The sequence below is a fragment of the Macaca nemestrina genome, chromosome 11 (genome assembly GCF_043159975.1).
Source record: "Macaca nemestrina isolate mMacNem1 chromosome 11, mMacNem.hap1, whole genome shotgun sequence".
NCBI lineage: Eukaryota > Metazoa > Chordata > Mammalia > Primates > Cercopithecidae > Macaca > Macaca nemestrina.
Genome location: NC_092135.1, coordinates 120536034 through 120564029, shown reverse-complemented (window position 1 = coordinate 120564029; position 27996 = coordinate 120536034). Strand labels below are relative to the sequence as shown.

The 27996-nt window shown below is 43.6% G+C and overlaps 1 protein-coding gene and 1 pseudogene across 1 annotated transcript in view; one reads left to right on the top strand and one right to left on the bottom strand.

Annotated features, from left to right (window-relative positions):
* Positions 1-27996, bottom strand: part of LOC105481305 (sphingosine-1-phosphate phosphatase 2) — a 149748-nt gene that overhangs the window by 96262 nt on the left and 25490 nt on the right. The window contains exon 2 of the mRNA XM_011740808.2: positions 1692-1850. Within this exon, the coding sequence (XP_011739110.1) occupies positions 1692-1850 (159 nt within the window). The remainder of the gene's footprint in view (positions 1-1691; positions 1851-27996) is intronic.
* Positions 25858-26767, top strand: LOC105481304 (homeobox protein NANOG pseudogene; annotated as a pseudogene).

The window sequence follows — 27996 nt, the reverse complement described above, 5'->3', positions numbered from 1 at the left end:
GGATGGGGAGTCCCACGTGGAGCCAGGGGCAGTTGCTCCCTAGTCCCTCTGTCACCACGTGGCGAAGGGTTTGTGTGGATACTGCGCCCTTGCCACCCCTCACCCTGACCCAGGACATTGCTGCTTTATTTCTGTCTCCTGCCCCTGAGAACATTCGAATTTATGAGCCCTGATCAGCTCCACTCTACTTGTTCCACAAACGAGAAAACATAAAGCCCACCATAGGAAAGTCACTTGCTGAAATCTTCTCTTTTATACCCAACCAAGTGCTTCGGAACCTCTATTTCTAGTGCAGAATCTTGAGTCGGGGAAACAGTCTTGTCTGGAAGTTCCCTCCACCAGCTAAATAACCTTTGACCTTAGAATTGGTTGATCTTCAAGACTCCTTCACCTTCATGCACTAGTCACTATGCGTTATCATGCTCAAATAGCGACCTGCAGAGTCCTCCACATGCCAGGCCTGGAGCTCTGTGTACACTCTAGATATTCCCACGATGATTCTGGGAAGGCACATTATTCACACAATTTTACAAATGAGGAAGGTAAGGCTCAGAGCAAGGGCACACAGATGGGGCCTGGACTGTACTTGAGCTCAGGTCTCTCTGATACCAAACCTACATATCTTGCATATCTTGCGTATGCCTTGCTGCCTTCCAAATGTCTACCATCTCCTTCAATGAGACACAAAATCAGAACTCATTTGGCCCTGAACAAAATTAAATGCTAGGGTTACCAGTGAAATAGCAGAAAAAGGCTCTGCCTGTCTACCTGGGATTGTCACATGGTTTCTGTGTATTTGCAGCTGCTCCTGCTACACTAGACGTTCCCTCAAGGAAGGTGCTTTGCCTTATGTGTTTTGGCTTCTCCTATGTGTATGGTCACTTAATACTGCTTGAAGGTATTGCTCAACAGCTTCTGATTTTAGTTTCTGATCAAATTTTACTAAAATAGGCCTCTTGCGAGGATGCATTTCATACCCCTCTGTGGGTCCTTAGAAAGGTCCTTTGTTCTCTGGTCATCCCTTATGCCCTCTCCTACTTTGATCTACCCTTGGGAAAGTATATCTCAAGGTACACAAAATCACAGGTTTGGTTTTTGCAAATAAAACAAGTTGTTTTCAGAGCAGTAAGAGATAAGCCAGGCCAAGATAGCAAAACCCCGTCTCTACTAAAAATACTAAAATAACCGGGCGTGGTGGTGCACGTCTGTAGTCCCAGCTACTCGGGAGGCTGAGGCAGGAGAATCGCTTGAACCTGGGGGGCACCTGACCTCAGGTGATCCGCCCACCCGGCCTTTAGTTTAGGTTAACTTTGAAGCAAGGATGATAATAGTTCCTCCCTAAAACTGGTCCTCTCCCTGCTGGGGGATGAAAACCGCCTTTGTAAGACTAACGAAAGGCCACAAGATTAGAATTTTGGAAAAGGCCTGAATTCTGCGAAGAGGTAGGCACAAAGGACAACCAGCCACTGTCCCCCAGCTTACCTTGCTACAATTCCCTTACTGCTCAGGGAACACAAGTTGTGGTCACTGCTTTCTAATGTTTCCAAAGTAAATTAGGCAACAAATCCAACTCTAAGTGGTAAAACAAAACAAAACAAACAAACAAAAAACATATTTGCAAAGTACTTGAATATCAAAGGAAGCAGTTGTTTTAGAAGTAGCATCAGTTAATGAGTAGTGGTAATACTTACAACCCATATGATGATCAACCTTCTGGATAAATAAGGGTCAATATTCCAGTGAGTGAATGGAAGAAATGTGATGTAGAACACTTCTTGGCCCAAAGCAGCTGAAATTTGGAATAGGTAATAGTAGAAATAATTCTTCACGACGTACTTCTGTACATAAGCCTAAAAGACAAAAGTTAGAAGACTCTGTGAGTTCATGCAGTATGTCAAGTTTTAAACATCTCTGTCTAAAACTCACAGGTCTCAATTGCCAAGACGCTGCCTCCTCTCCCGTTATGTTGTTAAGGTATCGTTACTGTCATTGAACACTTTTTCAACCTCAATTTATTCAAACAAACACAGAGGCTGTGATTTTTTTTGTAAAATCAAATAAGTTATATCCAAGACAGAAGTACCAGGAGAAGACGCACCAAAAAAAAGCCAAAAACTTTTTCTTGTATATGCAGAAAGCTAGAAACGTGGAGAAAGTGAACTCTGTTAGGACATTATATGGGTCTCTGCAATAGGCAGAGTAATGCTTCCCTCAAAGATTTCGATGTCCTAAATCCTAGAACTGAATATATTACCTTACAGGGCAAAAGAGACGTCAAATATGCAATTAGTGATCTTTCTATTTTCAAATTTGCATTGATACATAATGATTGTACACATTTATGAGGCACATGTAATATTTTCATCCATACATAGAACACATAATGATCAGTCAGAGTGCTTCAGATGTCTGTCACCTCAAACACTTATCATTTCTTTGTGCTGGGAACATTTCAGATATTTTCTAGCTATTCTGAAATATACAATAACTTCTTCTTATTTTTTTTTTTTGAGACGGAGTTTCGCTCTTGTTGCCTAGGGAGTGCAATGGCATGATCCCAGCTCACCACAACCTCTGCCTCCCAGGTTTAAGTGATTCTCCTGCCTCAGCCTACCGAGTAACTGGGATTACAGGCATGTGCCACCACACCCAGCTAATGTTGTATTTTTAGTAGACATGGGGTTTCTCCATGTTGGTCAGGCTGGTCTCGAACTCCCAACCTCAGATGATCCACCCACCTCAGCCTCCCAAAGTGCTAGGATTACAGATGTGAGCCACCACGCCCGGCCTGACAATAACCTATTCTTAACTGTAGTCACCCTATTGTGCTATTGAACACTATAACTTATATCTTCTAATTGTATATTTGTATGCATTAAACAACCTCTCTTCATCCCTTCTCCTTCCCAGCCTCAAATTAATAATCTCGAGGTGGGGAGATTAGTCTAGATTTTCTGGGTGGGCTCAACCTAATCATAAGGATTTCTTTTTTTTTTAGAAATGGAAGGAGGAGGCAGAATGGTCAACGTCAGAGAACCATTTGAAGATGCTAAGCTGCTGGCTTTGATGATGGAGAGAGTGGCCGTGAGTCAAGGAATCTGGATAGCAGCCTCTAGGAGCTGGAAGAAAGCAAGGAGTCAGATTCTTCCCTCCAGCCTCCAGAAGAAATACCACCCAGGTGACACCTTCATTTTGGCTAAATAAGAGCCACTTTGGACTTCTGACCTATAAGAGAATAAATCTGAAACTGCTTTTGCAAAGATTATGAAAGAGAAGACGTCTAGCCTGGCTGACTCTATCTTGCTTCTAGCCTCACAGGCTGGCTGTAATTGCTCACTCCTAGGCGTAGGCCAGGCTACCCATGGGAGGAATTTAGGTTAGTTTAATTTTGTTTATTTTTTATTTTTTGTTTGTTTGTTTGGTTTTTTTGAGACAGAGTCTCGCTTTGCACCGAGTGCAATGACACTATCTTGGCTCACCGCAACCTCTGCCTTCCAGGTTCAAGTGGCTCTCCTGCCTCAGTCTCTGAAGTAACTGAGACTACAGAAGTGCACCACCACACCCGGCTTATTTCTGTATTTTTAGAGAGATGCAGTCTCACGAAGTTGTCCAGGCTTATCTCCAACTCCTGACCTCAGGTAATCTGCCTGCCTTGGCCTTTAGTTTAGGTTAACTTTGAAGCAAGGATGATAACAGTCCCTCCATAAAACTGGTCTGCTCCCTGTTGGGGGATGAAAACCACCTTTGTAAGACTAATGAAAGGCCACAATATTAGAATTTTGGGAGAGGCCTGAATTCTGCTAAGACGTAGGCATAGTTAAAGGACAACCAGCCACTGTTCCCCAGCTTATGTTTCTACAATTCCTTTATTGCCCAGGAGTCATGTGACCAGAGGTCACAAGGTTTGTAACTTCCCCAATTGCTCCTGTATCGTCATCATCGTCATATAACATCAGTATCGCAGAACCTAAGATTTGTCTTTTGAGATGTTTTCCAGACTTTTGCATTCTGGTGACCAACTGACTCTACCTGGACCCATGATGACTCATGACTCCACTGGTCCTGTGGCCCCCACCCAGAGGCTGATGGGAGTAATAAACTCTCGTCTACCACTTGGCTAGCTGGCCCTGCATTAATTAAATTCTTTCTCAACTGCAATACAACTGTCTCAGTGAATTGGTTTTATTTGTGCAGCAAGAAGAACCCATTGGGAGATTACAAATTTGCATTTTAAACCACTAAGTTTGTGGTAATTTGTCACAGCAGCAATAGATAACTAATACAAAGATGTTAGAAAAATCACTTGCCTCTGAACTTTATAAATTCACCTTTTAAACGGGTCTAATGAAGTTAACCCATCATAATGATGGTTTGAGAAACACTTATCAGAAAGTACACACGAGACCTGTTAAAATGCATTCTCATTTTTAAACATCCTTTTCTTCCTGCTTATCCTGGTAGTGGGCAGAAAAGACAGACTTAGGGAGTTAAAACAGAAAATCAGCAATCTAGTAAAAAATATGGTACACACCTTTACATTATGGTATGTTAACAACTTAAAAAACAAAACGTAGTCACCCTGTTACATGAAACTAAAAAGTAGAATTGTAATGCTACTTAAGGTAGTCATAAACTTTATAAAATAAAATCAAAGCAAAATGCCAACACTAAAACAGGAGGGAACAAGAGGCATCCCTGTTACAGGGAGATTTTTCTCAAGACTCTTGGAGATCTGGATTTTTGTTTTGTTTTACTCTACACAAAGTCCGAGGTTCTTGAATCCCAGGGGATTTCGGAGAACAAGCTATGTTTGTTTATGTATTTATTCCATAAATATTCATTCTGTGCCTATGATGTCCAGCACCTGTGCTAAGTGCTAAGCATATTTGGAAGAGCCAGGTGTGATGTCTGTTTCAACAAGCTCTTATGGGAGAAGCGGGGAAGAGTACAATTTGGAGGAATAAATTTTTAAAGGATCATTGTTGTATTTAAGGCCTTAAAAAAGGCTGAGAGTACTTTATACCTGAGAAGTAAAAAAAAAAAAAAAAAAAAAAAAAAATGACCTTGGAAACTGCAAGAACATAACTGTACCTGACACTATTGGCTATCAAGCATGCATTCCTCTCTTTTACCTCCCTAAGAGGTTCGCAGTTTTGTTCCAGCATCTCTACCTCCCCAACACAGCCCTGAGGGAAAGTTGACACTGCTCTCTGGGAATGGATCTAGATTCATCCAAAGGAGTCATGAAAAGCGTAAGAATTCAGTCTCAAGCCGAGCAGTGCACAGGACTACCGGGAGACAGTTACTGGTCAGGGGTAAGTACGTGTAATCTAAAAAGGGGTCTCCCATCAGGGATAAACTTTACTTCCAAGTGAATTCGAATGAAAGAGAATGGTAATACATCCATCCTAAACAGGAATGCCAATAATGCACAAATGAATTAGATAAGGAAGTGTATAGTTTCACCTCTCTGCTAAGATATCATGGTTGCATTTGCAAAACAAGGACAAGGGTCTGAGACAAATAAGTGACAAATGCCTCTCTCTAGAGTGGAATCATGAACTGCCTGAGGTAAGGACTAATCTCTGCAGGTTCTGTGTACAAATATACAATCCAATAGGCCTGACCTTAAGGCACACCCTATAAAGAGCTCCTCTTTAGCCCACCAGCTACCAGATACACCTGCTAATCTTTCCAGCTTTGAATCTTTACAAGGATAAATTTTGCCAAACTGTAACGAACCCCTCGCTGGTATCATTTCATGGCACCCAAGTGGTATATGACATGATAAGTACTCAGCAACAATCATTTCCCTACTCTAGAGATCGACCGGAGACCACATTCAATATCTTAATCCTAGTAAACAATTGAAAAGACCACCAAAAATGACAGCAAACTGCTTTAGCGCTACATATCACTAACTGACATCTTTAGACAGGCTTTTTTACAATCTCTCAGGAATTTGTTTTTTGAGGGAAAATCTAACTATTCTCTAACTCTTCTCAGGAACAGAATAACCAAAGGTGAAGTTTAAAATATCAGCATATATAGATGACACCTCAAGGATTTCTTAGATAACTTCTCTGTATACATGATTGAATAGCTTGAGAGCCAATACTTCCCTTTAAATTCTTGGGGGCTTAGACGTACCTAAATAAAACAGCTGTCAGGCCTCTGAGCCCAAGCCAAGCCATCGCATCCCCTGTGACTTGCACGTATAAGCCCAGATGGCCTGAAGTAACTGAAGAATCACAAAAGAAGTAAAAATGCCCTGCCCCACCTTAACCGATGACATTCTACCACAAAAGAAGTGAAAATGGCTGGTCCTTGCCTTAAGTGATGACATTACCTTGTAAAAGTCCTTTTCCTGGTTCATCCTGACTCAAAAAGCTCCCCCACTGAGCACCTTGTGACCCCCACTCCTGCCCGCCAGAGAACAACCCCCCTCTGACTGTAATTTTCCTTTACCTACCCAAATCCTATAAAACAGCCCCACCCTTATTATCTCCCTTTGCTGACTCTCTTTTCGGACTCAGCCCACCTGCACCCAGGTGATTAAAAGCTTTATTGCTCACACAAAGCCTGTTTGGTGGTCTCTTCACATGGACGTGCATGACAACAACATGTACTTGTCTTTTTAATTTTATTTTAAAATTTTTCTTTAGATTCTGGGATACATGTGCAGAACGTGCAGGTTTGTTACATAAGTATGCATGTGCCATGGTGGTTTGCTGCACCTATCAACCCATCATCTAGGTTTTTTTTTTTTTTTGAGATGGAGTCTTGCTCTGTCGCCCAGGCTGGAGTGCTGGAGTACAGTGGTGCGATCTCGGCTCACTGCAAGCTCCGCCTCCCGGGTTCACGCCATTCTCCTGCCTCAGCCTCCGGAGTAGCTGGGACTACAGGCGCCTGCCACCGCGCCCGGCTAATTTTTTGTATTTTTTAGTAGAGACAGGGTTTCACCAACATTTAGGTTTTAAGCCCCGCATGCATTAGCTATTTGCCCTGACACTCTCCCTCCCCTTGTCCCCCACACCCTGACAGGCCCCAGTGTGTGATGTTCTCCTTCCTGTGTCCATGTATTTTCATTGTTCAACTCCCCCTTATGAGTGAGAACATGTGGTGTTTGGTTTTCTGTTCCTGTGTTAGTTTGCTGAGAATGATGGCTTCCAGCTTCATCCATGTCACTGCAAAGGACATGAACTCATTCTTTTTTATGGCTGCATAGTATTCCATGGTATATATGTACCACATTTTCTTTATCCAGTCAGTCATTGATGGGCATTTGGGTTTGTTCCAAGTCTTTGCTATTGTAAATAATGCTGCACTAAAACATAAAACAACAAATATTTGTCTTTTTTAGAAGAAGAGTTTCCTTTGTAGTAAATCTCAGCGTGTGTGACTTCAATACATCTTTGGAAATAGTAGGAATTTCAGTTCCAGTGTGTGTGTTGGTCCCACTGGGAACAATTAGAGAAGGAAGAAATGGTGGTTGGAAATGGTAGGTAAAATAGAATGCTAGAGAAGAGAGGAGTAAAAGCTGAGAGCAATGAAACCAAGTTCCAGAATCCTACTTGAGCTACCTACCTGAGCTGATGGCCCAGGCTTTGATGGCAGGCTTTGAGGAGAGCCACTCTTAGAAATAAAATGCTTCGGTAGGGCGTGGTGGCTCATGCCTGTAATCCCAGCACTTTGGGAGGTCGAGGCAGGTGGATCACGAGGTCAGGAGTTCAAGATCAGCCTGGTCAAGATGGTGAAACCCCGTCTCTACTAAAAATACAAAAAATTAGCTGGGCATGGTGGCGGGTACATGTAGTCCCAGCCACTCTGGAGGCTGAGGCAGAGAATTGAAACCTGGAGAGGCAGAGGCTGCAGTGAGGCGAGATTGCACCACTGCACTCCAGCCTGGGCAACAGAGCGAGACTCCATCTCAAAAAAAAAAAAAGAAAGAAAGAAAGAAAGAAAGAAAATGCTTCTTAGCATGCATCTCATCTGTCACACAGCAAATGAAGACGTGTCTGACAAACAAGAAATGATAAAATGAAAATTACCCACATACCCATTATTACTAGCTGCAAAAAAAAAAAAAAAATACTCCTCATGAGTGGTTCTTATTTATTGGTTTACTTTTCTGAAAGCTTTTTTTTAAAAAAAGGGTTTTCCTAGGGCTCCTTATTATCTCAGGCTCCCAACCTCATATTCCCTTTTAGGTCATAAATTCTTTAAATGCACATTCTTCTAAAATGAGATTTTTCAGCCATTTCACCTTGTGGTTGCAGAAGAGCTTCTCTATCTTGCTGATATTGGAGTATTCAGCGTCGTGTGCAAGGCTACCTTCAATGTATAAATAAACCAGGGAAGAAGGGGAGGCATGCAGATTGACTGCATGGTGGAAGAAAAAGAACACTCAGAATGTATGACTGACTAAGCTCTGCCAATGAACACCTGAACAGCGCTTTGCTTTCCAAACACACACAAAGGAGTCCTAAATGCAAATGAAATATACCCAGGTCAGTGCCACTGGATATAATAAGGGCTGATCCAGACAGCAGAGGAGCGAATGCCCAGCAGACTTGGCAGCCAGCCCAGCTTTAGAGCTTTCAAAGGAGGAAACAAGAAATAGCTTTCAGTCAAAACAACGTGTGACCTTGGGGGAGTCAATTTGCCTTTCTGAGCCTCAACAGCCTCAACTGCAAAGAATGCAAATCCTTCTAATGGAGAAGGATTAGCTCAGTTGCTTTTTAATGTACATTTTTTTTTTTTTTTACAAGGAAGGAAAGGCTCATTAAATAAAATGTTACCGTAGGGCCTACTATATAAAATAATATAAGATTTAAAGTACTATACTAATTGGCTGAAAATGAAGAATGGTCCACCAAACTTCTATCTGAGGCCAGCTCCACCTTGCCCCACGACAACCCCACACTCCAGTCCTTCTCTGGAGGGAGCATCCTCTCAGAGCAGAGCAGTTCAGTAACCAGTCTGAAAATCACTGATCTCAACCTCTTCCAGACCCCAGATATCACCTTCCTGTAATTAACTTTTGGTCTCGAGTACACAGGCTATAGCTATTCTGACCTTGAGGTCTTTAAAGAATTTGATCAACTGTAGACCAATGTCATTGCAAGGTCATATTACTTCCTCTTTTTCCTTTTTTCAGATTAGAGCTGTAAATAATACATTTTCTTCCAAAGGTCACGTCTAAGATACTCCACCACTTCAACAGAGCCAGGAGGTCACATCTGGGCGGGGCGGGGGATGGTATTCTGCAACTCTAAGCCATCCAGTTTAATTGGAAGCGGCAGAAAGAGCTTGTTCTCTGGGGCTGAGAGAGAGAAAATCTACACGGGGTACAACTCAGTCTTATTTTAAATAATGTTAAGATCCAAAACTCTTTTACAGAACACACCAAGAAGCAGCCTTCCCTCCACAGTGGCTTTGCTTTTGGAGTTTTGCAGACTGACTAGATGGAAGCAAATGAAATGAATACGGAGTGAGCTGACCTGGCCAGCAGGGAAGAGGGAAGGCCTAGGGGAGAGGGAAACAGATGCCGGAGGCGAAGTGTCTCAGATTGAACTCAGGCTGCCTACGCTTCCTACCTGGATAATTTCACATAAATGACTTAATCTCCCTGAGCTTCAGCTTCCTCACCTGCAAATGGGAATAATAATAGTCCATAGCACACAGAGACTTTGGGAGGATGAAACAAGATCGTGTTGATGATGTGTGCAGGGTACTCAAATCAGAGCAGGCAAAGAAATGTCTCAATAGGACATGGCTGCGGCTGCTGCTGCTGATGGATGGTGGAGACAGTAGCAGTGAGGATTCTAGAAAGCACTTCCCAATTGTAATATGCATCCGAATGACCTTGGCATCTTGTTAATGAGCAGATTTTGATGTAGCTGACCTGGGGCAGGGGTGAGACTTCTCAGGAGCGCAGGTGATGCTGATGTTGCCGTGTTGCTGGCTCATGGACATCACTGTGAGTAGCTTTAGGATCAAGAACACCTCAGTGAAGCGTTTTTCAACACAAAAGTAAGGCTCTCAGATTTAATCCTCAGGATTAGAGGATGTCTCAACTGGCATTAAGAGAGTAAGTAACATGATCCAGGTGATAGATTAAAATGCCGGTGACAAACCAGAGGGGAACAATGAGCAGATTCCATGGAGGATCCTGCAACAGTCCACACACAGGAACTGAGTCCAGAGAAGCACCTCAACACTAGAAAGTACCAAAGGGAAAGCACAGGTAAGACATGCCCCCCTGAGACAGCAGCCTGATCAAATGACGGACTGATGATGCCGAAAGAAATACGCTACCGCGCTTCTTGCCTTGATTTGAGAGAGGTTTACATAAATACTGGAACAACAAATCAGAAATTAGTTAAGAAGGAGTAACGAAGTTTGAAAGCCTTTCCTAACTTCTCAGAGCATCACAATACCAAAAAGACCAAACCATGTTTTCCTAAGAAGGACTTTTGCACTATTGTCAGAATCCTGGCTTAGAAACACGTTTCTCAGGCCTTTGCAGGGAACATCTGTCATTATGTTTTCTGAAAATAAAAGCTAAAAGGGGAGAAGCTCATTAAGATCAATGGTTTCCGGAAATTCTAAACTTTTTTTTTAACCCAACCTGGCTAGGAAATTGTCATTTTTAGCTACCTCTGGAATAATCTACATTTGACCTAAATAGGCCTACACACTCATTCTCATCAGCTTCTGAGGGTTGTCACATGTCACATGCTTGTCTGAGATCATTCTCGAGGTAGGCCTGAACATCTTTGGGTGCTTGGGATTGTGGATGGTGACAGGAATCAGTCTATGGTCTGTGGATTGATAGCCATTTATGAAGACCAGGGCCTCCTCCAAAAAATTCCTTCCAAGGTTGGAGTGATGTCCCCGAAGGGAGATTAAGGACTAGAACTCTACGTTGTCTTGTTCGCTGATTTTTTTTTTTGAGACGGATTCTCGCTGTGATGCCCAGGCTGGAGTGCAATGGTGCGAACTTAGCTCACTGCAACTTCTGCTTCCCAGGTTCAAGTGATTTTCCTGCCTTAGCCTTCTCCCCAGCAGCTGGAACTACAAGCATGCACCACCACACCTGGATAAGTTTTTGTATTTTTAGTAGAGAGATGGTTTCACCACATTGGCCAGGCTGGTCTCAAACTCCTGACCTCAAGTGATCCGCTCGCCTCAGCCTCCCAAAGTGCTGGGATTACAGGGGTGATACACTGCACCCAGCCTTTGTTAGCTGATTCTTATACTCAGTGTACTTTCAGCCAGAATTTCACCTCTGTAGCCTAGAAACAAGGAAAGGCAAATCTTAAGAAATTTGGTGCTTCTTTTAATAGAACCTATCCCTTAAAGTTTTGATTCCACTGCTCCTTTCTGAAAGACTGGGCTTTGGCAGCATGCCATCACACACCACAGAGATGGAATCGCTGACAAATAAACACTCCCTCCAAGTTAGTAGAAGACACCAACTAGCATGTTAACACACCAGGTACACACTAAGCAATGCCCAACATTTAAAAAAAAATTGAAGGCCAGGCCCAGTGGCTCACATCTGTAATCCCAGCACTTTGGGAGGCCGTGGCAGGCAGATCATGAGGTCAGGAGATCGAGACCATCCTGGCTAACACGGTGAAACGCTGTCTCTACTAAAAACACAAAAAATTAGCCAGGCGTGGTGGCACGCACCTGTAGTCCCGGCTACTTGGGAAGCTGAGGCAAGAGAATCGCTTGAACCTGGGAGGTGGAGGTTGCAGTGAGCCGAGATTGCACCACTGCACTCCAGCCTGGGTGACAGAGTGAGACTCCATCTAAAAAAAATTTAAAGAGTTGTAAACAGCAAAGTTTTTCCAAACAGGGGTCATGTCTACATAGAACATTCATTCATTGTGTATGCTTCAGTGATGTAAGGTTGACAATAAACAAGACTATTTTTAACTATTATTTTTAAGTAGAGACGCAGTCTCACTATGTTGCTCAGGCTGGTCTTGAACTCCTGGCTTCAAGCAATCCTCCTCCTTTGGCCTCCCAAAGTGCTGGGATTTCAGGCATAAGCTACCACACCCAGCTAGCAAGACTACTTCATTTAGCAATAAGTGCTATGACGAAATTAAAGCAGGATAATGGGCTACAAAGTGATCTATGTGTGTCTGGGGATGCTCGCCACAGAGGAGCCGTTTGAGTTGAGCCCCGGATAAGGAGAGGCGTTGGTTCTTTGGGGGTCTGCAGGTCAGAGAGAGAACCCTTAGTGAAAGGCCCCGAGCAGGAGGCAGCTCTGCTTGCTGGGACACATGTGAAAGAGACAGAGAGGAGATGACGTCAAGACCAGACGTGAAACCCAGCCCAGACTTGGGACTGAGGCTGGAAGGAGCAGAAAGCCAGGGGAGGGTTTTAAATGGGAGCACAGCTGGATTTACTCCGGTGAGACTAAAACAAATTTTGGCTCTGAAACAGTGGGATGAAGCTCTGCTTTAATTCTTTTGTTTTTTGATTTCTTAAACTTGGTGAGAAAATATCATTAATTCCCAGTTCTGAACTTAAAAGCCACTGGGGTGAAATGGCATCATTTCTACCATGAGGGAGACCTATGGTGCTCTGAATTCACAAATCTATTTACTAACCTGGCCCCGTCACTTTTAATTACTCTCATTTTTTTTTAAAGAGAATCGAGACTTTCCAACCTATAAAGAAAATTAAATGATGATTACTCAGGAAGCCTAAGAAAGATTGACAGTGTCCCTTGAAGGGGAAAACAGAAGGAACAAAAATGCACAAGGGTTTCTTCTTTCATCTTCAAATGCAGATAGAATTACAAGTTGGGTGATCTAGCCGATGTCTAAGCAGCACTCAGGTGATTAAAATTTCAGGATGGCGAAACTGCACATCAATAAAATGTAAGGACAACTTCTTGGAGTCAGAGAGCTTGATAGGGAACTGCACACTCATCACTGTCACCCGCATACTGGGCGTTTGTCGGGATCCCTCTGCTGTGTCCAAGGATAAGAGGGTGGGCTGAGGGGACTGAGGCCAATGTGGCTTTGATTTTACAGTGGAATTTCAGTTGTAGTCTTTTACACAATTTGAACTGTTTTCCTCTTGATAATCTATCATATTTCAGCTCATCCTCTGAACATCTAACATCTTTTCTTCCTTTTCCTCAAGGTGAACCAGGACTACAAATTAAGAAATTCTTGAAATTGTGAGACAGTGACCCATGGTGGCAACAATGCTCTTCTTGACTCTAGAAAAGGGTCTTGTAACTAGAAAAAAACACTGCCTCATCATCACTGAAAACCCTGTGCCTGGGCTGGGTGCAGTAGCTCACACCTGTAATCCCACCTCTTTGGGAAGGATGAGGTAGGAGGACTGCTTGAGGCCAGGAGTTTGAGAACAGCCTGGGAAACATCGTGAGACCTGTCTCTACAAAAAATTAAAAAATTAGCCAGGTACGGTGGCACACACCTGTGGTCCCAGCTATTTGGGAGGTTGAGGCGAGAGAATTGTTTGAGCCTGGGTGGTGGAGGCTGCAGTGAGCCATGACCGTACCACTGCACTCCGGCATGGGCAACAGAGTGAGACCCTGTCTCAAAAAAGCAAAAAACAGAAAACCTCTGTACTTGAAGGACACAGCATTTGCTTAGGAACCAAATCTGGGCATAGCATAAGGAGAGGGTTAGAAGCGAGCCTTTATCTGGATAGGACAGCAATTTGCAGTCATCATTTCAGAGACCAGGGATGTGAACTTCTGCTAGAGAATTTCTTCCACAGACAATAAAATTGGCATCGATACAAAGAACAGAAATAACCACTGCCGTTTTTAAAGAGGGTGGGAGAGCCAGCTGCCCTTTAAATAATCAAAATGTCTTAAGAACTTAACTGTTTTTCAAAACATCTTGGATCCGCTAAAACCTGAAACACATTGAACCGAACATTTTTCCATTTAATTGTTAAGTCCTTGTATGTGCGGGGGGCATTTGGCAGGCAGATGTTTCTGATTCATTTACATTAACTTATCAAAATGATATTTGGAAGAGCTGTATGATGTTCGAGAAGGAGTGTTATAAACTTCAGTTTACTTATTTTCATCCAGGCATTTCCCCTCACCCCAACACACACGTACAGGATTCAGAACTTGGGAGGGTTGATTCAGTCTATCCTAACCTGGCAGCGTGTCCTCACCCATCCCTACCTCCCTTCAAAACGCATTTTCTGAAGCATTAAAACACATGGCCAAAATGTAAGAAAGTTATTTAGGCACATACAAAGTTTTTTCTTTGATAATCTTTTATGTACCAAGATTTTAAAAGCAAATAGGTAAATCACAAAAAACACAAAACTGAAGTCTGACAAATTTATCACCGAAGTCAAGGTGGTTTTATCCAAGGGCTTTCCCACTTCCCTCTTTATTTATTTGGGCTAAATGGGCACAAAATGTTTAGCTTGGAATTTTCCTTCAAGACAGTCATATTAGTAGGTGCATGTGTACATGGAGAAGGAGGCTGAAGCAAAACGGTATCTTCATGCTACCCCTCCATTTCTTTCTTTCGTTTTTTTTAAAAATAGAGACAGGGTCTCACTCTGTAGCCCAGACTGGGCTGAATTCTCAAGAGACCCTTCTGTGGCACCATGACCGACTATATCTTTTTTTTTTTGAGATGGCGTCTCGCTCTGTCGCCCAGGCTGAAGTGCAGTGGCCAGATCTCAGCTCACTGCAAGCTCCGCCTCCCGGGTTTATGCCATTCTCCTGCCTCAGCCTCCCGAGTAGCTGGGACTACAGGCGCCCGCCACCTCGCCCAGCTAGTTTTTTGTATTTTTTAGTAGAGACAGGGTTTCACCGTGTTAGCCAGGATGGTCTCGATCTCCTGACCTCGTGATCCACCTGTCTCGGCCTCCCAAAGTGCTGGGATTACAGGCTTGAGCCACCGCGCCCGGCCTATATCTTTTTTTTATATTTTGTAGAGACAGGGCCTTACCATGTTCTTGAACTCCTGGCCTCAAGCAATCCTCCTGCCTCCCAAAATGCTGGGATTACAGGCTGCTATGCTCAGTCTCTTCCCCATTTCTTGAATCCAGCCCTTTGCTTTTCAGAGCTCTAAAGGAATCCAAGATGGTAAAGACAGGGCTTGGGAAGGATTTTCCTTTCTTGATGCATCCCAGTCCCTGGGGTGACTGCAGACATGTGGTAGTGGATATCCGTGATTAGGCAGGGATGGAACAGACTAAGTGGGGACAGAATGGAAGGGGGAGGACATTTTGCTCGAGAGAGTCTTGCCGTCTCCTCACACCTCCTAAAGTCTTGTCTACACCAGGCATTCTTGAGAAGTTTCATCAATTTCCGTCACATTTTCAAACTGTAGTTCTCCAATGGGAGGCTGTCACTGAGGAAGTTTAGAGCCATTCGTCACAATAATAAACTCAGGAAAAGCTTTGAAGTTGAAAGAACATTAAGAAGAAAACCCTGCTGGGTGGGAACAATGGTCCTTCCCACCCAGACTGCCTCCAACCCTGCTTGCTTTGTGCTCTGAGAATTTTTTTTGTTTCTTTTTCTGATTATCTGATTATCAATTTTTTTTTCTGATTAACATGTTTTACTTGAGAACATCATAGAAGTTCAAAAACTATATAAAAATAAAATCAAAACTGCCATTGTCCCACCCCTCAGATAATCCTCTGGAACACTCCCTGTGGTCTCTTTACTATGCGTAATCGTGAGTGCAAGTGGTGGTATGTATCTTAATGAAATTGTGATTGTGATTAAGATGGAAAATCTTAAATTTTAAAGCATTATTACATTGTGAGCATTTCTCTAGGTCCCTAAATATTATTTCAGACCATTCTTTTGACTGAGCTTAGCTTTTTACCTGTCTAGATCCAGTTTTGCTGCGTTTCACTTCCTCATCCATCCATTCTCACAGGAGATCCAGCAGCTGGCCCCGACAGCAAACAAGCCCATCGGATGACCAGTGTTGACGTGAGCATGAGTCTTGTCACCCAAGAGTCTTCTAACTCCCTGCTTACTCCCTGCTCATTTCTGCTCTAACATGAGTCTTGTCACCCAAGAGCCTTTCTAGTTCCCTACTCACTTCTGCTGGGGTGCATGGAGACCCCATCCCCACGGACCTCTCTCTACCCTGCTCATTCCTTAACCTGAACAAATAAGCATCTGTGTTGACCATGTTCCCTGCCACCACTTGCTTGAATTTCTTGGGCTTACGATGTTTGCTTATGTTGTTTTCCTGAGGACCCAAGATCTCCCTGCTACGATTTGCAAAAGCTTCAAGCATACCCTTTAAGGCCTCTCAAGGGCCACAGCTCAGAGATACACTGCTGAAGAAATAAAGAATGACCTGGGGACAGGCATGACTCATGACGGTCACTGTGCTGAGGCAGAGGGACCATTCCCTAACCCATCTCACACAGGTAACACCAAGTCCTCTATAATTTGGAAGTCACAGGGGTTTGTACACAAGCTGGAGACTTCCTTTCTTGGCTCCAGCCAGCTCTGATTGAGATAAATGAATATGAACAGAACGTGAGAGCAGGTCCACAACCCCTGGGCCATGGACTGGTCCCATTAGGAACCAGCAGGAGATGAGCAGAGGACGAGCGAGCATTACCACTTGTGCTCCACCTCCTGTCAGATCAGTGGCCCCATTAGATTCTCATAGGAGCACGAACCCTATTGTGAACTGCACATGCGAGGGATTTAGGTTGTGCACTTCTTATGAGAATCTAATGCCTGATGATCTGTCACTGTCTCCCATCACCTTTAGATGGGACTATCTAGTTGCAGGAAAACAAGCTCAGGGCTCCCACTGATTCTACATTACGGTAAGTTATATAATTATTTCATTTTATTAATATATTACAATGTAATAATAATAGAAATAAAGTGCACAATAAAGGCAACGTGCTTGAATCATCCTAAAACCATCCCCCCACCTGCCCAGTCCAAGGAAAAACTGTCTTCCATGAAACTGGTCTCTGATGCCAAAAAGGCTGGATACTGCTGGATAAGAGGGTCTGGGTGTCGTCACCAGCCTTGGGACCAACACTGGACCTGCCAGGTAACTCTGGGGAAGTCTGAACTTATAACTTCACCTTGCAGTGGGCACAACACCAGCTTCTTTAGGAAGAGGAAATGGAGTTGCTTATGTAAATCACATGCTACCCCATCAGGCACACAGCATGTGTTCAATAAATGGCCATTGTATTTGCATTATTTCTATTAACAATGTAAATCACAAGACAATGTCAAAAGAAAGTCCAGTTGGAGTAGAACACAGAGGAGAGAAAGATGGTAAAAAGATTCCACAAACAGCCAAATGTGGTGGCTCATGCCTATAATCCTAGCACTTTGGAAGGCGGGAGAAGTGCTTGAGCCCGGGGATTTAATGCTGCAGTGAGCTGTTACCATGCCACTGCACTCCAGCTTGGGCAACAGAGTGAGATCCCATCTCTAAATTAATTAACTAATTTAAAGAGTTTTTTTTTAAAGGCATCATGAAGGGAGAGGAAAGGAATTCACCCTGGAAGGAAGACTGAAATTTTAACAGAGAAGGGAAGGAAGGACATTCCGGCAGAAAGGAAAAGCAAGAGGAGAGGCATGGAAGCTGCGAGGCACTGTGTTCCTGAAACAGTACATGGTCTACAACAGAGTAGCTGGGGTGTGAGGGATTTATAAAGGGAGTTGTAGGCAGCAGAGCTAGAAGTGGAGGCCAAAGCCAGGGAGGAGAGCCCTGGAGGTCGTAATAAGGAGGCTGGGTTTACCACGTGGGTAATAGGGAGCCTTTGAAAGTGCTGGAGCCAAGAGGTGCCATGATCAGAAATGTGCTGCTGTAAACGTCACCACTGGATTCACATTCTTGTCTTTTCTAAGTAATTTTGCATTGTTTTCAGATTCAAATGTGCCTTAAGAAAAAGTTGGCCACGTGCAGTGGCTCACGCCTGTAATCCCAGTACTTTGGGAGGCCAAGGCAGGTGGATAACCTGAGGTCAGGAGTTCAAGATCAGCCTGGCCAACATGGTAAAACCCCGTCTCTACTAAAAAAAAAAACAAAAAAAATTAGCTGGGTGTGGTGGTGGGTACCTGTAATCCCAGCTACTTGGGAGGCTGAGACAGAAGAATCGCTTGAATCTGGGAGGCAGAGGTTGCAGTGAGCCGAGATCACGCCACTGCACTCCAGTCTGGGCAACAGAGTGAGACTCCATCTCAAAAAAAAAAAAAAAAAAAGGCAGTCACAGACATGTTGTCACAAAGTTCAACCGCTTATGTCGTGTTCTCAGGGGTTTTATACACAACGCAGCCTCTGCCATCCACAGCCCAGCAGCCCCACTGGAGCCTCCCCGTGCTCCCACCTCACATCTAATATAACAGCTGGGCACTCAGGGAGTCTCATGGGTCATCCTGGAAGATGAATAAAGCTTGGTTTCTGTGTTTGGCCTTAGCGCTGCCATGTGGGATGTGATGATACAGTTAGTTAGCAAGAAACCACAGGAACAAAAGCAATGTGATAGAACCTAGAGAAAGTGAGTCCTTCTGTGGATGGCAACTGAATGCCACAGGTTGTGCAATGCCCACCCCGAGCAAACCTGGAGGCCCTGGGTTTTGACTGAGCCCCATCACCAAGGGTCGCGCTTCGGATTCCTGCTCTGTAAACAGGGACTCTGGTTCCTATGCCCAAGGAGACAGAGCTTGTCAAAAATACCAAAGTGTGGGAAATGTGGTTCTCACTGCTTTTCACAAGAACACAGTTTCCAGAAAGTGCTGTGTGACCAGAACCAATGACCCTGATGCATCAGCGATGGTCAGAGGAACACGGTTTTGCATCCTTGATAAAGAAGGGAACCAAAGTTGAACAACCTGCAGTATCTCAGCTTTATAAGGAGGACGGTGAATCAGGAAGAGCATGGAGTTGAAGGCCAGAAGGGAGAAAAATAAATGTACAAAGTCCTCACAGCCCTCATTTCAGAATGGCAGACAGAGGTCCATGTTCACGGAGCCTCCGCCCACTGCCCGTCTCTGTCTCTCTCTCTCTCTCTCTGTCTCTCTCTCAGACACACACACACACGCCCATACGTGCAAACACACATGCATGCAGGCACACCACTCCCCCATGCTTTCTATGCTATAATGGGACCCTGCCATACTAAATCAGTTCATTGTCTGAAATGGAGGCTGCTTTGGTTAAAACAATGACTTCAGCACCATGTGTCCTTGCTCTTTAAAATGTGGCTTCCATGATGGGTGTGGTAACTCATGCTTATAACCTCAGCACTTTGGGAGGCCGAGGCAGGCAGATCATTTGAGCTCAGGAGTTTGAGACCAGCCTGGCCAACATGGTAAAACCCTGTTGTCCCTACAAAAAATACAAAAATGAGTCGGGTGTGGTGGCATGTGCCTGTAGTAGTAGCTGCTTGGGAGGTTGGGGTGGGAGAATCACTTGAGCCTGGGATGCGGAGGCTGCAGTGAGCCAAGATTATGTCACTGCACTCCAGCCTGGGAGTCAGAGTGAGACCCTGTCTCAAAAAAAAAAAAAAAAAAAAAAAGAAAGAAAGAAAAAGTGTGTCTTCTAGACAAGCAGCACGGGGACTCCTTGAGAGGAATTCAGAATTTCAGGCCCTACCCCAGACCGGCAGAATCAGTGGGAATTTTAACCAGATTCACAGAATGATTCTCTCGCACATTAAAGTTTGAGAAGCACTAACCTACAGCTATAGAGAAAACAAAATATCTAGATGCATTGAGATTTTGCTATTCTATCTGGGCCTACTTAATGTGTACTCATGTATAGGGAAACCACTTTAAAAGTACGAAAGCCCTCAGTGAGGAAGAGGCAAACTAGAGAGACACAGTCGATTAGTGCTTGCCCTGGGCTGGGGGTGAGGTGAGGAAAACAGGAATGCTTGCTAATGAGAATGGGCTTCTTTTTGGGGTGATGAAAGTGTTCTAAACTTGATTGTGGTGAAGGTCACAATATACTAAATTGCGAATATACTAAAAACATAGGTAAATTGTATGGTATGTGAACTGTATTTCAATAAAGCTTGAAAAAATTTAAAAGCACTCAGAAGCCCTAGAAATAGCAAACTGAAAACTTGTGACTGTAAAAGAGACCAACTGTAGAGCCAGATCTTAAGGATGCATTAAAGGCCGTCTCATCTTTTCATAACTTCATACATAATAAATATCAATAACTTATTTTTTCTCTAAAACAATATAGGATATTTTAGCCCTCTAATAAGTGACTGCTCTGCTGTCCCGGATGGGTGAAATTTTATCAGAGGAATGTTAGGGTGCAGAGTTTCTTTCAACAGAGGCACTGGGCCAGGCACGGTGGCTCACACCTGTAATCCCAGCACTTTGGGAGGATGCGGCAGCACGATCGCTTGAGCCCAGAAGTTTGAGACCAGCCCGGTCAACACAGTGACTCCCCATCTCTCCAAAAAGAAAAAAAAAAAAAAAAAAAAAGGCGGGTATGGTGTCACTTGCCTGTAGTTCCAGCTAATTGGGAGGCTAAGGTGGGAGGATCACTTAAGTGGGAGGTCGAGGCTGTAGTGAGCCATGATCTCTCCACTGCACTCCAGGCTGAGTCACACAGCAAGACCCCGCTGCAAACAAAAACAAAACAAAAGACACAAAGAGGCACTCAATGGTCACTGGCTCCTAGAACCAGGTAACTAGGGTTTGTATCCTGGACTTTCTGATTTAGGCCCCCTGCTCTGACCCTCCTCCAGCCATGTCCTTTCCTATGAAGCAAGAAAAGACTCTCAATTCTCTAGACCATTCATTGGCAATCCCAGCATTTCCTACCCAAACGCCTGAACGTGCATCCCAGGCCTGCACAGGTCTCCGCCCCAGGTCTACCCTCCCTGGGGTGGAGGACGGCACAGATGTGCACTACCCTAGACTGGAGGCCTGGCCGAAGATGGCTGTTCATGCGGGAACACAGACCCAGACAGAGTCCTTCTGTAGTCCTAGACAGTAGACAGGCTGCCTCCCTCACTTTGCTATTTATTTATTTCTTTTTAATGTTTAAAATCTCTAGGCCAAGAATTCTAAATCTGAATCTAACTTTTCAGGCCACATGAAGACACAGACGGGAAGACAGGAGGCCAAAACATTATATTTAATGGTTTGTTAGTTTAACAAATAACTTTTAAATATTTATGGAATCTCAATCTACATTTGTGTGTTTACCTTAAAAGCTTGCAGCTTTAGAGGTCGCGTGATTGATTTTTTCCTTCTACATCTGTCAGGTAATAAGGGAGTATTTCTCGTCTTCTCTGGAACATGCTATATTTTATAGGCAAATATTAATGCATAGGCCTTATGCATTAAAGGCCATCTCATCTTTTCATAACATCATACACAATAAATACGAAGAATTTATTTTGGCTCCAAAACAATATAGGAAGTTTTAAGACAAGAAACATCTTAAATTTGTTTACTTTCATGTATGCCTCATATTTGCAAAACATGGTAGTTAAAAAAATAATAAAACAGGAAATGAACAATAAAAAAACCACTGAATATTTTACAACGTTAATAAAGTTTAAGGCTCCTCCTGGCCTACTTTTCTCCTTATGAAGGATGGAAAAGCAAATCCTCTAGACAAAAATGCAAGGCTCTGGAGATTTTGTTTTCTTTTTTTTAAATAACGGAAACAGCTTAAATGGAACTTTGGGAGGGTAGGGCTTAATGAGTTTAACCATGAGAGTTTAGAGTCTTTCATGGCGCTTTGACGCTTCTTAAATAGTTCAGGGACATAATCCTAGAAAGGGTGATTTTGTTACTGTTGTCACATGTAACCCATAAGTGCAGAAGGAGAGATATCCTTACTTTATTGCCCCCTTAAAATATTCTGCTTTGGGAATTATTTTTATTTGTTGTGAGTTGTGAAGCTGGGGCTGAGGTCACCACTAGCCTTTGCCTTCCATGAGCATATGGATGTCACCCATGTGTTGACAACCGGGTTAACTCCCACTCAGATCCTATTCTACCCCAGAAGATGCTCAGAATCTGCCATCCATCCTTTATTTTTATTTTTATTATTATTATTTTTTTTTTGAGACAGAGTCTCACTCTGTCGCCCAGGCTGGAGTGCAGTGGTGTGATCTTGGTGCACTGCAACCTCCGTCTCCCGGGCTCACGCCATTCTCCTGCCTCAGCCTCCTGAGCAGCTGGGACTACAGGTGCCTGCCACCATGCCCGGCTAATTTTTTTGTATTTTTAGTAGAGACGGGGTTTCACGATGTTCGCCAGGATGGTCTCAATCTCCTGACCTTGTGATCCGCCCGCCTTGGCCTCCCAAAGTGCTGGGATTATAGACGTGAGCCACCGTGCCCAGCCACCATCCATCCTTTGTGCCTCTTGTCATCTAGATTCCTTGTGGGAACGCTCCAGCTTTTTCTTTGTACTGAGGATTAGGTATAAATACCATAAATATGCTTCAACATTTCAATGATTTTAGACACTGGGGAGGTAGGAGAGTTGGGGAAAACGACCTCAGATAAGACTATGAATTTGTAAGTTGCCATAAAGCTGTGCTATTCAATATGGCATCCATCTGTGGCTGTTTAAATTTAGTGCAATAAAAGATCCAGTCCCTCAATAGTACCAGTTGCATTTCAAGTGCTCAATAGCTACGTGAGGCTGGTGGCTCCCAATATGGACAGTGCAATACAGAACATATCCATCATCACACAAAATTTCCATTAGATGTGTAGAATGGGAGAGTCTGAGTGTTTTCTTCATCATCCCAGTCAAGCTTTCTTTTACTTACTCTAGGATCAGTACTATGATTTCCTATACCATCACATTTTTTGCAAATTAAAGCAATTTATTATTAAATTCTGAAAGCAGATAATAGTGATAGTTGCACAGCTTTGTGAATGTACTAAAAATCTCTGAGTTGTGTACCTTTATTTATTTATGTATTTATGTATGTATGTATGTATGTATGCATTTATTTTAGAGACAGGGTCTTGCTCTATTGCCCAGACTGGAGTGTAGTGGCACAGTCATAGCTCACCACAGCCTCAAACTCCTGGGCTCAAGCAATCCTCCCACCTTAGCCTCCCAAGTTGCTAGGACTATAGACACATGTCACCACGCCCAGGGAATATTTTTTAATTTTTAAAAACTTTTGTAGAAACAGGGTCTCGCTCTGTTGCCCAGACTGGAGCACAGGGGTTCAATCATAGCTCACTGAAGCATCAAACTCCTGGGCTTCCAAAGCGTTAGGATCACAGGCATGAACAACTGCGCCTAGCTGAGCTGTATATTTTAAAAGAGTAAACTTCATAGTATATAAGTTATATCCCAAGTTAAGAAAATAAAGCCTAATTAGTCAAATATCAAGTAATAATTTTATAACCACCTTGTCAGGTATCGTACAGAGCAGCCCAAATGGTCTTATTCAAATGAAAATCAAGAACCAATTCATTTCTGAAAACAATCTCCATCCTCCAATGGCTCCCAATCATGCTCAGAATAAAGTCCCAATGCACAGCCATGGTCAAGGACTGAGATCTGACCTCTGCTCCTCTCTCCTGCCTGCCTGCTTCTCCTTTTTTATGTTCCAGCCACTCTGGCCTTTGCTTACTGCCTCTTACTCGAGCATATCTTGCACATTCCAGCCTCCCAAGCTTTGTCCTAAGCATGCTCTCCTCCTGGTTGACTCCTTCACACCTCTGAGATCCTATCTCCCCCACATGTCTCCGTTCAGAGATGCCCTCTCTGGTCCTTACCTCCCTGACTCCACGTCATGACCCTGTTCTATCTTCTTCACAACTTGTAGCCCATCTGAAATTCTCTTACACTGTTTTTTTAAGAGATGGGAGTGGTGGGGGTCTCACTATGTTGTCCAGGCTGGTCTTGAACTCTTGGGGTCAAGCAATCCTCCCGCTTCCACCTGCCGAGTAGCTGGGATTACAGGTGTAGGCCACCATGCCCAGCCTAATTCTCTTACTCTTGTACCTGTTAGTATCTTTCATCTAATCTAGACTTCAAGCTTCTTGAAGGCAAGGACCCTGAGGACCTTGTTTCTGCAGAATTCCTGTCATCAGCACAATGGCTGTTCTTCTGCCCACTGCGCAGTAAGCGTTCAACAAATGCTTGTTGTCTGAAGAGACAGAGAAATAAAAGCGGAGCCTGACATTAGCACACACTCTGGTTAGAAAGTAGCCATCTACGGGTTCTTCATGACACCCAAGGAAAATACACATACCTGGACTCCACTCCTAGAGCCTGATTTACTAGAGCTGGAGTGAGGTCCAAATTGGCCTGTTTTTTAACAGCTCCACTGTTTGGTCCAATTGCCTCATTTTCAGAGGAGGGAAAGAGACTCACACATGCCTGAGTTTTCAGCTAGTCAAGCAGAAGGCTGCTTGTCAAGTCTAAGAAGCTCAGCTATCCAGGCACGAGTCTATGTGTGTTTCTGGTCCCCCATTACACTGTATCTGTGAAATCCCTGTGGTTCACACTAAGGAAAATCGATTTTGACCCATAAGTCTGAAAGGGACTTTCATAACAGATCACTTCAGAATTTATCACAAGATAGAGTCAAGTTATTCCTGAACTTACTCCTTCTTCACCCAAGCTCTCCTATTATGGTATTGAGGTTTTCACCTTGGCAGAGTTGTAAGCACATTTTACTTTGGATGCTTTTCTCCAAAGTCAAATCCAGACAGAAGATATAAAACACTGAACATCAGCAATGGGAACAGCATCTCTCAAGAGCCCCCCTGAGTCATATTTTCCGTTATCTTTTTGAGAAAGATAAAAACCACTAGGTTCTCCTCTCTTTATCTTCAGATGCTGGCAGGTTAGAGAGAAAATTTTCTGATTTGTATTGGCAAAAAAAATCATGAAGTAAACATGCTTCAATTTTTGAAGGATTCCAAAGGACCTCCTTGCTAGAGAGGAAAATTAAATGGTAATTGTTAACAAAAGAAAAAGATTACAAAATGCATCTATGCTTTCGGAAATAAACCAAATGTTCTCTAGCACACTTATCAAAAGAGGCAGGTCAGCACCATGGTTAAGAACTTGGGTTTCCGGGAGGCGGAGCTTGCAGTGAGCTGAGATTTCGGCCACTGCACTCCAGCCTGGGGGCCAGAGGGAGACTCCATCTCAAAAATAAATAAATAAATAAATAAAATAACCTGGGTTTCAATCCTTGCTTTACCATTCACTAGCTGTGTGGCCCGGGACAAGTAAGTTAATCTCGCTGTGCCTCAATTTCCTCAACTATAGAATATAAAATACAGTTGACCCCTGAACAATGCATGGGTTAGGGGTGCTGACCCCTATGCAGTCAAAACTCTGCATATAACTTTTGGCTCCCTAAAAGCTTTACTACTAATAGCCCACTGTTAACGGGAAGCATTACTTACAACATAAATAGTCAATCAACACATATTTTATATGTTCTATGCATTATATACTATCTTCTTATAATAAAGTAAGCTAGAGAAAAGAAAATGTTATTAAGAAAATCATAAGGAAAATATATTTAATATTGATTAGGTTAAAGTAGATAATCACAGTTTTTTGCTTGTCTTCATGTTGAGTAGGCTGAGGAGAAGGAGGAAGAGGAGGGGCTGGTTTTGCTGTCTCAGGGGTGGCAGAGGTGGAGAAAATCTGTTATTGACATTTTGCTAGACTGAGCTGGTTGCCTCCTGTTGTTGTGGAGTTGATTTACTTCATCCCAACTTCTTGATACTTTCACTTCTGGAGGTCATATTTCTCTAAGACCTTCCAGAAAAATGTCTTAATGCTGCCTTAGCCATTTTTTCCAGTCCAGCTCTTAAATTTTTTTCCTTCTCTTCCCCAGTAATAACATGAGTATGGATCCAGCTTGTCCCCAAAGCCTGCCTTGCTTCGAAGCATCTGATTGTAAAGAATCTTCACTTATGCCTGTGATTTGTGGGCCTGAAGAAAACTATCCATCCTTGCAAATGTCTCCCGCTGAGATGCCTCACACGGAGACCGTCTCTCCTCTTCCTTCCTCCATGGATCTGCTTATTCAGGAGAGCCCTGATTCTCCCACCAGTCTCAAAGGCAAACAACCTACTGCTGCAGAGAATAGTGCCCCAAAAAAGGAAGACAAGGTCCCAGTCAAGAAACAGAAGACCAGAACTTTGTTCTCTTCCACCCAGCTGTTTGTACCCATTGATAAATTTCAGAGACAGAAATACCTCAGCCTTCAGCAGATGCAAGAACTTTCCAACATCCTGAACCTGAGCTATAAACAGGTGAAGACCTGGTTTCAGAACCAGAGAATGAAATCTAAGAGGTGGCAGAAAAACAACTGGCCACAGAATAGCAATGGTGTGTGTGACTCAGGCCTCAGCACCTACCTACCCCAGCCTCTACTCTTCCTACCACCGGGAATGCCTGGTGAACACGACTGGGAATCTTCCAGTCTGGAACAACCAGATCTGGAGCAATTCAAGCTGGAGCAATCAGAGCCTGAACATCCATTCCTGGGGCAACGACTCCTGGAACACTCAGACCTGGTGCACCCAGTTCTAGAACAATCAGGCTTGCAACAGTCCCTTCTATAACTGTGGAGAGGAATCTCTGCAGTCCTGCATGCAGTTCCAGTCGAATTCTCCTGCCAGTTTGCCTCGGAAACTGCTTGGGAAAGCCATAATGTAATAAAGCAGACAACTAGGTATTTTAGTACTCTATAAAACCATGGATTTATTCCTAAACGACTCCACGAACATGCAACCTGAAGATGTGTGAAGGTGAGCGAAATTGATATTACTCAATTTGACTCTGGGCACTGACTGAATCCTTCCTCTCCCCTCCTCCCCTCCCTCATAGGATTTTTCTTTTTTGGAAACCACATGTTCTGGTTTCCATTATGCCTATCCAGTCAATTTGATGGAGGGTGGGGTATGGCTGGAGCCTAATCAGAGAGGTTTCTTTCTTTTTTCCTATTGGATCTTCCTGGAGGAAAGACATTTTAATAACCTTGGCTGCTAAGGACAACATGATAGAAGCTGTCTCTGGCTATAGATAAGTAGATCTAATACAAGTTTGGATATCTTTAGGGTTTAGAATCTAACCTCAAGAATAAGAAATGAAAGTACAAATTTATGTGAAAAAAAGAGAAAATCTGTTATTAGTGATCCCACACAGTTCAGATCCATGTCGCTCAAGGGTCAACTGTACTTATTTTACAGAGCTGTGAAAATTAAATGCATCGATGCATGAAAAGCATTTAGACAGTGCCTGACATACAGAAAGTGCTGAGTAAATAAAAGTTCTTGATGATAATAATAATGATGATGACTCCACCCATGAGCATTAAACAACTGCTAGGCAATGAGTTTCCATGTATCTCTGCTACCAGGCTCAGTAAACACGAAAAAATATTTTTACATTTATAGCTCTTTTCTCTTCTCTTCCTTCCTTTGATTAAGAGTTTGACATTTGGCCGGGCGCGGTGGCTCAAGCCTGTAATCCCAGCACTTTGGGAGGCCGAGACGGGCGGATCACGAGGTCGGGAGATCGAGACCATCCTGGCTAACATGGTGAAACCCCGTCTCTACTAAAAATACAAAAAAACTAGCTGGGCGAGGTGGCGGGCGCCTGTAGTCCCAGCTACTGGGGAGGCTGAGGCAGGAGAATGGCGGGAACCCGGGGGGCGGAGCTTGCAGTGAGCTGAGATCCGGCCACTGCACTCCAGCCTGGGCGGCAGAGCGAGACTCCGTCTCAAAAAAAAAAAAAAAAAAAAGAGTTTGACATTTATCTTTCTTTACTTTTAGTCCCCTTGCATTGCCATCAATCTACAAACCGAGGCACAAAGCTGTGGGGAGCCTGTGGTCAGTGGGAAAGTCTAGCAAGCGTCGGATACAAGGAAGGCTAGCTGGAGATGGCTGTGCCTCACAACACAGCCCAGGGCTCAGCACATCAGTCCTTCAGACATCTCTGCAGTTTCTCAGTCAGCCACACAGAGTGTGTAGCGT